Source organism: Myotis daubentonii, chromosome 6 (assembly GCF_963259705.1).
Source record: "Myotis daubentonii chromosome 6, mMyoDau2.1, whole genome shotgun sequence".
NCBI lineage: Eukaryota > Metazoa > Chordata > Mammalia > Chiroptera > Vespertilionidae > Myotis > Myotis daubentonii.
In genome coordinates this window covers 4888286-4901679 of record NC_081845.1, presented here as the reverse complement: position 1 = coordinate 4901679, position 13394 = coordinate 4888286, and the positions used below count along the sequence as shown (strand labels likewise).

Here is a 13394-nt window from a genome sequence, read left to right as displayed (position 1 = left end):
GACCACTGCCCCGCCCGGCCGGCGTCCGCGGGGGTGACATCCGGGCCGTGGGAGCGGCCGAGTCTCTCTTGGGGTTGACGGGACTGTTTCCTTTATCCCAGGATCAACCAGGGGCAGATGCTGGTGACGTTTGCAGACAGTCACTCGGCTCTCAGCGTCCTCGATGTGGACGGCATGAAGGTGAGGCCGCTGGGTCCTGTGCGTCCTCGGGGCCATGCGTCCCCTCTCCTCGCCGTGTCTTTAGGGGTAGGCGCCGCGTGAGGGCAGAGGCCAGGAGCCTTCACCGGGCACCTCATCCTGGTACCTTTGTTGAGCTGTCTAATGCCCAGCCCAGGCTGCTTGCAGAATCTGGGAGAAAGAACAAGTTTTGGAGTCTCGTTCCCACTGGGTTCCTGGGTCTGTCCGTGCTCACGCCTCCGTGTGGGAGTGTTGCTGTCTTTCTCTTTAGAGCGGGGGTGGGGAACGTCTGACCTGAGGGCCGTATAAAAAGAAATCGTTTGGTCTGGCCCGGCCCAGGCGTTAGGGGTGAGTGAATTAAATGTTTGACCAGTGCGGCAGGCTAATTTTTAAGCTGTTCGTTTTGCGTCGTCTGCAAACGGTGTTATCAATACCCAGTGGGCCTTGGCAGGAGAAGGCTCCCGCCTTTCAGAGGGTGCGTTTTGGAGCAGGCAGCCCAGGGTTTTCCGTGTTGACGATGCCCCGGTCGATTTTAAATTCACGCGGAACGAAAAGCTGGAGACGAGGGTTTGACTGCTACTTAGACCCAGCGCGAGCCTGCCCGAGGCCAGGGCCCTCCGCTGTGCTGGCGGCGTGAGGCCGGCCCGGCTCCTGACACCTGGGCCGCCGCGGGCTCGGCGGGCGCCCGCGCTCACTGGGCCGCACTGTCCCTCGCAGGTGAAAGGCAGGGCCGTGCAGATCCGGCCGAAGACCAAGGACTGGCTGACAGGGCTGCGGGCCGAGATCCTGCGCAAGCGGGAGAGCCTGGCGCCCGTGTCGCCCACCGCCAACTCCTGCCTGCTGGAGGAGGGCTTCGACCTCACCAGCTCGGACTACGAGTCGGAGGGTGAGTGGCCCCGGCCGGCCTTCTGGCCGGTGGCGAGGCGGGCAGGCGGCCGTGCTCCCGGCCATGGCGGGGCTGTCAGGAGCCCTTCCGAGCACGGCCTGGGGACGGACACGGGGGCTGCGGTGCGGTTTGCCCCGGCGATGAGGTGGGCAGCGTGCGTGTGCAGGATGATGTGTGAAATGGCAACTAGGACCGGAGACGTGGAAACCTACTTGAAAGCAGTGGTTTTGAGGATGTCGGGGATTCAGGCATGAATGGAATTCGGGGCCCGTCCTTGGGGTCACGTGGGCTCCCGTGGTCTGCTAGCAGGTGGGCCGAGGGGTTCTGACACCACGGGGTCAAGATAGGCCCCCATGAAAGTGATGGCCTTCCACCCTAATCGTCTGTGGCTCCCTTGTTCCCAAGGGGATATTCTCGAAGAGGACGAAGACTATTTGGATGAACTGAGTCAGCCTGTGGTCTCAGACAGTGAGCTGGGCGGGGACGACCTTGCCGATACCCCCAGCTCCATGGCGGCACCGCCCAGCAAGTCACCTGCGCTCCCCAAAAAGAAGCAACATCCGACCTACAGAGGTAGCTGGGCCTTCCCTTTCTAACAGCCTTGGGCCCGAGATCGCTCTTTCCTCAGCATCGCTGCATGATGCCACAGGCAGTGCGCTGCCCCAGGAGGGCGAAACCACGCGGTCACCGCAAGCAGTGGGCACGGCGCCCTGGGAAGGTGGCAGCTACCGCCACGCTGGTTTTCTCCGGTGATGCGTGTTTTACAATTTTCGGTGCCCCTTTAATATCCCAGATTCATGATAATTCCCATTTCTCCTGTGTATTCAAATGGCCACAGCTCTGAACTGATTTTACATTTGATTTGATTTTTCTCTCCCAAACTTTTCTGATTCAGTCCTGGAAGAGGCATGCTCAATATCTGTGTGCTAAGTTGCTGGTCTTATTTTCTTATAACATTATATTGTTATATAGTAGCAATTTTATACATTATATACTTATACATATATGTAATTAATGATACCAACATTAGCATCATTATATCACCATTGACTGAAAGGCATGAGGATTGAACTGCACGTCCCTAGATTATATAGTATAGTTGACTCTTGAATAGTTTTTTTGAAATACATTTTTATTGATTTCAGCGAGGAAGGGAGAGGGAGAGAGAGATAGAAACATCGATGATGAGAGAGAATCATTGATTGTCTGCCTTCTGCTCACCTCCTACTGGGGATCGAGCCCGCAACTGGGGCATGGGCCCTGACCTGGAATCGAACCTGGGACCTTTCAGTCCGCAGGCTGACGCTCTCTCCAGTGAGCCGAACCGGCCAGGGCCAGGTGCCTCTTTGAATAAAGACTGGAGTAACGGGCCGTGTGGGCTGCCCAGCCACCTGGTGGGCGTCCAGATGGATTTGAGGGACGGGGTGTTGGAGCCAAAATGAATGGACCAGGCTGTGTTGTCGTGTGAGAGAAGACCTGAACTTGTTCTGCGTTTACATGTGATACATGCATGTGTAATGGAACACAAGCAGCACTTCCTCGTGCTGCTCTGAGCCTTGGAAGGCTTTGGCTGGGTGCGTCAGGAGGGCTAAGTGTTTGGGACCTGAGTGCGCGGGACACTCCACACGAGGGGCTGGGGCTGGAGGCTGCCCTGCGGGCAGAGACGTGCGATGGTTCTCAGCGTCCCAAACAGTTGTTTTGTGTGTAGAGCCAGGGCTTTAGAAGGAGGGCTCTGGCTTCCAGCTGCCGCCTCTACTCGGTGCGGACGTCTGGGGTGGTTTCAGGAGGAAACACCTCTCTGTACTCTCACATTTTCGGTGTCTCTCCTGTCTGGACAAGTCTTGTCGAGGTTCCCTGAGTGCTCCCAGCAGGCACTGGGTCCCTCCCTCCGGGCCGGCAGCCAGGGGGACACTTCTGCTCCCCGGGGAGCCCTCCTGCCCCAGGTGGCTCCGCACACCCGAGCCCCACCCCACTCACCTCCCTCCCGTTCCGTTCCGCCGTGTCCTCCAGATGATGCCGCCCTGGTGGAGTTAAAGCAGGAGCTGGAAGCCGTGGGGGACCGCCTCCGCTCGCCAAGTAGGTCTCTGTCGGTCCCCAACAGGCCGCGGCCGCCTCACCCGCCGCAGAGGCCGCCCCCTCCAAGTAAGACCCGCTGCGTGGGCTGCCGCCTCTGGGAATGGCTGCGCACCTCCTGCTCCTGCTCCTGCACCAGCGGCTCTGCGTCACCTCCCGGCCCCGGGCCCACGTGCGCCCTGCCCTCTGCCCTCCGCCCTCCGCCCGCCTTGGGCCTCTTGTTGTCTTAAATCCGTGACATTTGAAATGGGAGGTGCAGTCGGCGATCCTTCGTGAGGCCGTCCTGGTCCTCCTGTGGCTGTGCTCTGCTTCTAGCTGCTTCTAGCTGCTTCCGCGGACAATGGGAAACCGGGGCCTCTGCCAAGAGAGGGCGTTTTTTAGGTTCTCCCGCAGCCCCGCAGCATCTTCCAGAATCTTCTCCCCTTGGGTGCTGCCACACGCACACACACACACCTCACCTCTCTCTCTTTGTTAATCTTTACCCAAGGATATTTTTCCCATTGATTTTTAGAGAGAATGGAAGGGAACGAGGGAGGGGGAGAGAGAGAAACATTGATATGAGAGAGACACACCGATTGTTGCCTCCACACACACCCCAACCGGGGCTGGGGATGGAACCTGCAACCTGCAACATGCCCTTGACCAGGAATAGAACCTGCGAGCAGCACTGGCCAGGGCCGCCGGCCCTCTCTCCCCTGAGGAAATGCAGGCCCCTCAGAACACAGTGCTTTTCCCACCAGCCTGTCATCAGTACCTGATACAGTTGGGACGTGCTTCTCATCAGTTGCTAGTTCCCTTGGCTGTTTACTACCTCCTTACGCCCCCCAAATTGTGGCCATTAGACCTGGATTTTGCTAAGACTTTACTTTCAGAATCAGGTTCAACTTGGCTTATGTCTCAGTAGTAATCAATGGTGAGCTAGACGCACATGACTTTTTATTTTTCTGAGTTGATACGCAGAAAATAAAATATAAACAAAAATGTTAACTGCTATATATTTCTGTGGAAAACTTATAAAAATAGGTATAAAAAAGAAGTAAATTCTTAATTTCACTTGACTGCCTAGAGATAATAGCTGTGAATCACAAGACTTCCAGCCTTTCTCCAATTATGCATAGCGACATCCACAGGCAATTTCTTATTTCCATGTTTTTTACAAAGCTGGTAACTTTTTGTTTGGTCATTTGCCCTTCACCTAATGTCTGTGTCGTTGTGTGTTGTTCTAGAATGTGGCCTGTTAATGGCTGCACGTGTAATTCAGCATAGAGTATCCGCTGCTTTGGGATTTTTTTTTATTTTTGCCCACAACACATTTTAAAAGTTTGGTCCTCGTCACAGTAGTGGATTCTAAACCGCAAAGCGACCTGACCTCTGCACCACATGCGAGTCCCCCAGGACTTCAGGTTCACATTTACATTAGCAGTGACATGGAATGATGCTTTCCCGGAGAACCTGTGTCCACAGCAGGAGCCGTTAGAGGGGGAATCAGGCGCTCATGGCCTCTGATGCCCACAGCCGAGCACACAGCCCCTCCCTGCCCTGCGCCGCTGCCTCGCTCCGCCGCCTCGGCTGGGCCGGGACGCATCGGCCGTCACCGAGGCTGACTCTGCCTTGTTGGTCTCACAGCAGGCCTCATGGTGAAGAAGTCGGCCTCGGACGTGTCCATCTCCGGCACCCACGGGCAGTACTCGGTCTTGCCGACGGCGAAGCTGCTGCCGGGCGCGCCTCAGCAGGTGGTGAGTCGCTGTGCGTGGGGCTCGCAGGGAAGCGGGGACGGGTCAGATCCCAGGGGTTGGCCTGTGGTTCGTCCTCGGCCCCTCCTCTCACCCCGGGTCACTCCCGTTCAGCACATACAGCGATTTCTACCTCTAACCCTCTAACTGCCCACCGACTCACCCCAACACCCCGTAACTTAGTGGCGTGTTTTTATGGGCTTTTAAACGGCCGTGCAGGGCACGGGAGAGGAATCACGCTGATGAAAAATCCACGTGTCCCGTGTGGTGGGATTGTTGGCCTCCAGACTCACCTGCTTCTCTGTCTCCCGACGCCTGGCTCTGACCGTGGTGTGCAGAGCAGTGCGTGGTGGGGGGAAAGTAGGAGACATTCCGATCCATTGCTGGACAAAATTATGACGACTCTGGGGTGAAGGTAGCGGAGAGAAGAGGCTAAACCAGATCCAATGGCCTAAATAACGCGGGAGGGGCACTAGGAATAGGAACAGTTCTGGAGGGTGGAGAGGTGGCGTTCCAGACGAGGCTCAGGGCTGCTAGAGACGGTAGGTGGAGGTCGGTGGAGTCGAGGCAAGGAAGGAGGGAGGAGGCCTGGGTGCTGGGTGGAAGCTACTGGGTCCCAGGCCAGGGACAGAGGGGAGGCCCAACGCCCATGCGGACCCAGCAGGGGGTTCAGAGGCATGAAGGCAGGTCAGCAAAGGGGACCTTGCGGTTTAAATAGGTGAAGAGGTAGAAGAGGCACTTTATAGTAAACAGATCTGGAAGGTGTTTTAATAACTCAGCTGGGCCATAAAATGCCTTCTGATAGGCTTCTGGCTCTTTCCTGGTTATCGAAAGGTTAGAGGATGGCTTGTCCACATTGCAAAAACCGGTGAGGGTCCCCGCTCGAACACTGTCGCATTCCTCCTCTCGGTAGCACGGCTTCGGGGACGGGGCTTCAGGACGCGGTCAGACAGGACTGTGTTCATCACGGCTGGCGGCCCAGGTGCAGATCAGTGGGCGGGGAGCTGGCCGGTGCGGCTGCTTCCTGCCTGTGTTAGTAACGTTTCTCTTCCTCATCTGTCCTCAAGCCCAAGGCCAGGACGGGGATCAGCAAGCCTTACAACGTCAAGCAGATCAAAACCACCAACGCGCGGGAGGCGGAGGCCGCCATCCGGTGTCTGCTGGAGGCCAGAGGCGGTAGGTGCTCCGGGGCCTCCTCCCGCCGGGGAGCTCCTGTTCTCCTTTTCATCTTCCTGCTAAACGGGGCGAGAGGAGAAAATAATTCTTTCCCAAAGGCTGTATTACACGAAAGCTCCCATTAGCAACGTTTTGTAGAATTCTACCACTAAGATGTATTGTCCATTTGAAGTGATATATTTAAAATTCAGTAAGTATATAAAAAGAATCCCGGGATTGTTAAGCAGTACTTGAGAGCTTGGTATAAACAAAAATGAATGTTGGAAAAGGTTAGTGCTCCAGGCGCTAACCCATCCTGCTTGAAGAAGGGGGAGTGAGGTTCGCATCCCTGTTCCGGACACAAAACCCACTTTTTAAATCACCAGCAACTGTAGGTTCTTTGATGTCAAAGAACGGCCTGTTCACGTAACTGCTGTCACTTCACTCAACCCGCGTTAGTCATGTTTTACCTTAGAATCTCCCCCTGCATTCACATCACTGGTCACTAACGTGTTAGGCTTTTGGAAGGGGCGAGAGCATGCAGTACAACTGACTGATTTGTTTTCAGCCTGGATATCTAACTTATTTGGAATTTTCAGATAACATTGAAAGAGGGCAGAAAGTAAGAGGATGAGAAGCACTGTTGTAGCATAACATCACCTCAAGTGGATTCTTTTTGATTTAAATGTATTTTCAAATAAATATTCAATATCAATTTATATTTTTTGATTTTTTAATTGATTTTAAAGAGAGAGAAGAAGGGGGGCGGAGAGAGAAACATCAATTTATTTTTCCACCTACTTAGTTTTCATTGGTTGATTCTTACATGTGCCCTGACCTAGGATTGAACCCTGTATCGGGATGACACCTAACCAACTGAGCTACCCGGTCAAGGCTGTTATTATTTATTTTTAAATGTAACTATAATTGTATGTAACAACTCAAGTGTCCACCAATGGATAAAACGTGGTATAAACATACCATGGAATACTGTCCATAAAAAAAGATGGAGTACTAATACATGCTACATCATGGGTGAATCTTGAAAATAGTATGCTATGTATACACACACACACACACACACACACACACACACACTGCATGCAGAACAGGCAAAAATAGAGACAGAACGTTCTAGTGTTTCCAGGGCAGAGAGAGGAGGGATGAGGAAAGAGTGCTGTGGGTATGTGTGGGGTTTTGGTGGTGATGAAGATGTTCTGGAATTAGACAGTGATGGTTGCAGGACTGTTCTTTAAAAGGGTATATTTTATGGTGTGTGAATTATATTACTACTAGAGGCCCAGTGCACGGATTCGTGCACATTGAAAATAAATTAATTAGAAGGTGTCCGGCGGGGCAGGACTGGGCAAAACAGGCCAGACACGCCCTGGAGCCAACCTCCCATGATCCCTACCTGGCCGGCTGCACCTGGGTGGCACTGGGGCTTGAAGGGCATCTGCAGAGTGAGCAGGGTCCCTCCAGCAGGTGGGGTCTCTTGGCCTGGCCTGCAGGGATTGGGCCAAAACTGGCAGTCGGACATCCCCCGAGGGGTCCCGGAGTGTGAGAGGGCACTCTGCAAAGTTGCTGTCGCTCAGCAGCTCCTGCATTGAGCGCCTTCCCCCTGGTGGTCAGTGCGTGTAATAGCTACCGGTCGGACGGTCACTTAGGCTTTTATATACATACACTGAGTGGCCAGATTATTATGACCGGCCAGATTATTATGACCACCCCATCAGTACTTCATTGACACTTCCGAAAATATTGAATATTGAAAACTTCCTAAGCAAATACTCTCAAGGTTTTATTATTATTATTTGCATAACTAATTCACTTCATTGTACTGATGGGGTGGTCATAATAATCTTGCCGGTCATAATAACCTGGCCACTCAGTGTATAGATATATATATATATTTTAATCCTCACCTGAGGACATGTTTAGAAAGAGGAAGGAGGAGAGAGAGAAATATTGATGTGAGAAACACTGATCGGTTGCCTTTTGTACATGCCCTGATGAGGGATTGAACCCACAACCCAGGTATGTGCCCTGACTGGGAATCGAACCGGCAACCTTTTGGTGCACAAGATGACACCCGACCAACTGAGCCACTCTGGCCAGGCCATATTGCCTTGTGTTGTGTGTGTGAGTGTGTGAAGGCTATGGATGTGGAGGCAGGAGAGGTTTGAACTTTGAAACCTACCTGGAGTTTGAACTTAACATTTTCTTGATCACGGGCCCTGCCGAGGTTTTAAGGAGCATTAGGTCATCTCCTGTGAGAAGCGCACACGCATCTCTGCATGTGAGGTCAGGGCGTCACTGATCCCCCATCGAGACCACTGCAGACCCAGCTCACCATCCCTGCTTGGGAGGTGAGCACGAGAAGCTGGGGGCCAAAACTAGCTCGCTGGTCCTGACAACCCTCAAGCATCTTTTTTAGAAAGAAAAAAAAAAGGAAATATACTGCATCAGAACGTAGATTACCTAAAGATTACATGGTGCAGCGAACTGCCTGGTCCCAGGCGCTTCAGCCATGCACTTGTGTGTTCCAGGCCCCCCAGGGGAAGTCCTAAACGCCACGGCCCCGAGGGACCAGGAGTCCTCCAAGCCAGAGCCCGCGGTGGGGGCAGCCCCGCTCCTGCCCCGCCGGCCCGCGCCCAGAGTCCCTGCCATGAAGAAGCCGACCTTCAGGAGGACCGGGAAGGTAGGAGCTGGCAGCAGCCGCCTCTCGCCCCTCAGTTGCTCGAACGTCTGGTGAGATAAGGTCCCATCTCTGCTGAGTCTGTCTCTCCATAAACACCCCTGAGTCCCTGGACGGCCCCATCCTGGAGGAAGATGCTTGGCAATTGCTTTCTCCGCCGTCTCCCTGGCCCTGGCGGCGCGGAAAAGCCAGGGACTTCTCGCCACGCATGGAACAGCTTGCAGGCTGGGCCCCACAGCGAACCACGGGGGGAGGCCCGATCCCACGTGTTCCCGGAGCTCCCGTCTGTGTGTGGTCCGTGTCATGCGTGCAGGGCTCGCGTGGACAGGTCTTGTTTGCATGAGAAGAACAATGCGGGGGCCTGGCCGCGCCGGCCTGGCCGCAGGCCGCCCACCGCTCCTCTCGCCACTTTTCTTGCAGATTGTGTTCTGCTCTGGCCCCCAAGCCTCCCCGCCTTGCTTGCTGCTTCAGAGACATGAGTTTGTCAGGACAGTAGCAGCCCAAAGACTGGCACCTCTAGAGGCCCCTGGACCTTCCGTTTGACCTCAGTGTTCTGGTGCCGGACACTCGGTAACCCCCGCCGGTCTTGACAGATGACCTCTGCTTTCCCCCGTGGACGTGTGAGCCGGGGCCTGGGCGCCTTGTGCGTACCCAGCTCGCTGTCTCCTCTGCCCGCTTTGGCTTGTGGCATCTGTCATTTTCCTCCTCTTTCTCCTCCGTCCTCGCTATGTCTTTTGTCTTAAAAGCCAGGAGCAGAAACGAGTTCATTTTCCCGCCCGCTGCGCGGGAGCAGTGGCGGGGCTGCGGGAGGGGGGCTGTGCCTGCCGTGTGTTTCCTAAAGAAGCGGAGGAAACGCCGAAGGCCGATGCCCGAGCTGCCGGGGCCACGCTGGTACAGAGCTTCCTTTCGCCCGCGCGGCTGTTGTCTTTGGGGTGGTTTTGAATTAGAGCCAAGGCAGCGAAGTGTCCGTGTCAATGTTTCCGTTCTTCCATAAACACCAAGATTCCAGGAGCAAGCGTGCTGTGCGTCCTTCAGTTAGCCCGACGCCGGGACGAGGTGACTCCGCGTTTGCTGATCTGTGTGTGAATCAGCAACGCCGCGGCCTCGATCGAGAGCTGCAGAGGGGTTTGCTGTCAGTAAGGAGAGGGGGCACCCCTTCTCCTCAGGGAGCAAAGGGGGTCCGTCTCGGTGACTCCTGTGGCCCTGGTTTTCAAGTTCCCACTCGTCTTCCATTGGCCCCGCGGTCCTCCTGGTCAGTGTGTGTGTTTCTGCCGTGTTCTTCCACCCCCGTCACATGGCCGCATCCCAGACATTCTCAGATCTCGCATCTGCTAGAATGTCCCCCGCGGCTCCTGGCTGAGCACAGACGCCCGACCCCCATGCTGGCTTCTCACTCTCTGTATCCTGCCTTTCCCCAGCCCACGTCGCCGGAAGAACAGTTCGGGCAACAGACTGTCCATTTCACAATCGGGTCCCCGGAGACGAGCCTCGAAACCCCTCCTCTTGTGACAGTCCCTCCTGTTCCCAAACCAAGAACCCTTCCGCCCGGGAGAGGCGCCGAAAGGAAGCCCGCGCCAGCCGACACCCCTGCTGGGGCCACGCCGCCCCTCGTGGGGGTCCCGCCTCTCGTGCCCCAGGTGCCCCCGAGGAGGAAGAAGTCGGCCCCCGCCGCCTTCCACCTGCAGGTGCTGCAGACCCACAGCCAGCTCCTCCAGGACCTGGCCCGCAGCGGCCTCTGCAGCGACGGCCCCCCTGCCCACCAGCCCGACGGGGGCGCCCAGACTGATGGCCACAAGGAGCCCAGACCAGAGGCGGCCTCCCTCCTGGGGGATGGCCAGGACCCCTTCTGGAGCCTTCTCCAGCACCCGAACCTGGTGAACAGCGCCTGGCTGTCCAAGAGCTCTGACCCCCTGGACGCGGGGACCAGGAACCTCAGGAGGGCACACACAGCCCCACTGCAGGTCAGTGGCTCGGCCGTGGAGGAGCCGCCCCCGGAGCACAGGCACCAAGACCTGGGTCCCTGGGCCGCCATCAGCGACACGGACAAGAGGACGGTGCTGCAGGTGTTCGACCCACTGGCGGAAACCTGAGTGGGAGCCGTGGACAGCGCGCTCTCCCAGAACGCCTGCCCTCCTCCTCAGGCATCGCTTTATAGAGAAAAGCCCGTTGGCCTCAACGCCCCGTCAGAAGAGACATCTGTGTAAAGGCACTGAAGCAACATTCGTACTTCTGCCCCCTCTTGTGTAGTTTACAAAAATCGTGTCTCTTATTCAATAAGGTTATTGCTCAGCCACCGAGGTATGTTTTATTCCAGACGTGTGCATTTCGAGTTTTCCTCTCAGGGGCCTGGGAAGGAGACGGTCCTGCGAGAGTCCGCGTGTGGGTTTTAGAAAAGGGAATTACAAGATAACGCCTAAGTTCCCTCCGGTCGAATTTTAAATGGTTGTTCCATTTACGTGTGTCTGTGGTGTTTTTTAATTTCGTTTGTATTTTACAGATTCAGAGTAATTTTTTGGTGCATCTCCCGGGGGGTGGGTGCATAAAGTAAGGGTCACGCTGAAAGGTAGTTGGGACCATGAAGAGCCGTTCCTGCCCGCATCGCACCAGGTTAGAAAAGTCAGAGACAGAAGCAGCAAAGAGGGCAACCCAACGGCTGGGCTGCCCACTCCCTGGTGTTTGCTTATGTGCATGTCTGTATTAACCTTGACCGTGTGGGAGACGGTGTCTGTACTTTTGGGGCCCTGAAGCGTATGCCATCAGCTTCACCTGAGCTTAACCCGGCTAAAGACTCCTGTGTCCTGTCTCCGACATGCACACCCCATAGACTGCTCCAGCCCTGAGCCCTGGTGGGCTGCGTAAGCCAGTGTTTACACGCTATCGAGCCCCTTTTAAAGGAAACCTTGTGAATTCTTCTCTTCCCTTCTAGTCTGTACCTGGTAAACGCACACATGTGAGAATGCATGATGACTGTCTGCTTTAGCCTGGTCTGTGGCTGCAGCGTCAGGAAGGAACGCACCATGTGCCCCTTTTACATAAGAAACCCAGGCAGTGTCTCTGGATTGGCTTATCTATATGTCTGTTAGGTCTACTTTTTACCTGCGTTTTCCCTATATGTCTCCAACACCACTGCTTGCCTATGAAATCATTTAAAAAGAAATCGCCATACTGCTCCACGTTGAAAAAAACAATGTTAGAAGGCCTAGAGCAGCCGTGGGCAAACTACGGCCCGCGGGCCGGATCCGGCCCGTTTGAAATGAATAAAACTAAAAAAAAAAAAAAAAGACCGTACCCTTTTATGTAATGATGTTTACTTTGAATTTCTATTAGTTCACACAAACACTCCATCCATGCTTTTGTTCCGGCCCTCCGGTCCAGTTTAAGAACCCATTGTGGCCCTTGAGTCAAAAAGTTTGCCCACCCCTGGCCTAGAGTTTCATTTGGGGCAGATACTATGTTTTTGCTAATTCACTGGCAGAAATCTTAGTGTGTCACATGCCATACGGAGGAGCCTCTCATGTCATAGGGTCACACAGCAATGAGTCTGGGCTACCCCTAAGGTGACCAGGGAATTCCTACACTCAATGCTAACGGTTGGGGTGGCAGGGATGGTCTTGCCCAGGGAATACCACTCTCTCTTTGCTGATCAGACCTCTGGGTGTTCAGAATTATTTCTCATCGCCACTATCAAGGTGCACTGCAGATCATTTACATCTGGCACTCGACAAAAACAAAACTACGACATTATTTCACTTCATCTGAAAACTGAGCAAAGAAAAAGGCATTACTGACCCATCGAGATAAACAGAATACACGAGTTGACATGTCAAAAAAAGATGGTGTTTCTGGCCCAAGGTGTTAGGACACCTTCTGTAGTAAGTGCTTCATATTATTTTTACCTCTCTAACAAGTGCAAATAAATAACATAATCCTTGAACGTGTTAGCGGAAGCAAGCAAGCAGGATGGGTAGCAGGCTTGGAGAGGTTCAGTGATTTGCAGCATTCAGTTGCTACTAGAGAACAATTAGAAATGGAAGCAAAGATTTCTTGATGCAATCACTCTTTTTTTCTATAACCTTTTCTTCCCACCCAAAGGAGGTGAATTTGAAAGCAGATACATGTAACCGTCAGTTAGAAAAGCAGGGGAAAGTCAGTACCACAACAGTTGCTTGCAATGCTGGGAACAGGCCTACTTCTCAAGTTACTTCTTTGTTCTAGAACACCAGTAGCCAGTGAGAGGTCCAGGAACTGAATCTCCGTGGAGACAGGTGCTCGTCACACAAGTAGCACTTAGGAATCCGACAGGAAGCAGTAACACACAACTGTGTGGGCCTCGGGACGCAGGCCACAAGAAAAAGGACCAGTAGTTTAACATGGAGAATTGAACAAACAGTGTTTGATCACAGGTGTTCACGTTCAGTGAACAGCACATAGAGTGGGTTTTGAGTTGATGCATGAGGCTCGCACACCAACTTCCTCTTAAGAAGACAATTAGCATTGCCTTATTATTTTTTTAAGTTGACGCTTCATAGCTGTAGGTTTCCTAGGTTAGGGGCAGGCAGCTGAATACCCTCCAGTGAGCAGCTGCATCCGGGAATGTCATTCTGTGGGGTTGGTATTTTTGGGTTTTTTTGATGCTCCCACGCGGGGCTTTTTACTGTGATCTTGTCGTTTA

The 13394-nt window shown here is 54.0% G+C and overlaps 1 protein-coding gene across 4 annotated transcripts in view; it reads left to right on the top strand.

Moving 5' to 3' along the window:
* SYNJ2 (synaptojanin 2) overlaps positions 1–11232 on the top strand; it is a 72258-nt gene extending 61026 nt beyond the window's left edge. For 2 of the 4 annotated variants that reach the window (XM_059699950.1, XM_059699948.1), the window contains exons 20-27: positions 102–180; positions 895–1063; positions 1469–1636; positions 3074–3205; positions 4763–4872; positions 5937–6045; positions 8574–8725; positions 10141–11232. In XM_059699950.1, coding sequence (XP_059555933.1) covers positions 102–180; positions 895–1063; positions 1469–1636; positions 3074–3205; positions 4763–4872; positions 5937–6045; positions 8574–8725; positions 10141–10812 — 1591 coding nt within the window. In that variant the 3' untranslated portion in view covers positions 10813–11232. Of the gene's footprint in view, positions 1–101; positions 181–894; positions 1064–1468; positions 1637–3073; positions 3206–4762; positions 4873–5936; positions 6046–8573; positions 8726–9142; positions 9293–10140 lie in introns of all 4 variants that reach the window. The other 2 variants (XM_059699951.1, XM_059699949.1) reach the window with 2 other exon arrangements.
* The last annotated feature ends 2162 nt before the right edge of the window (positions 11233–13394 follow it).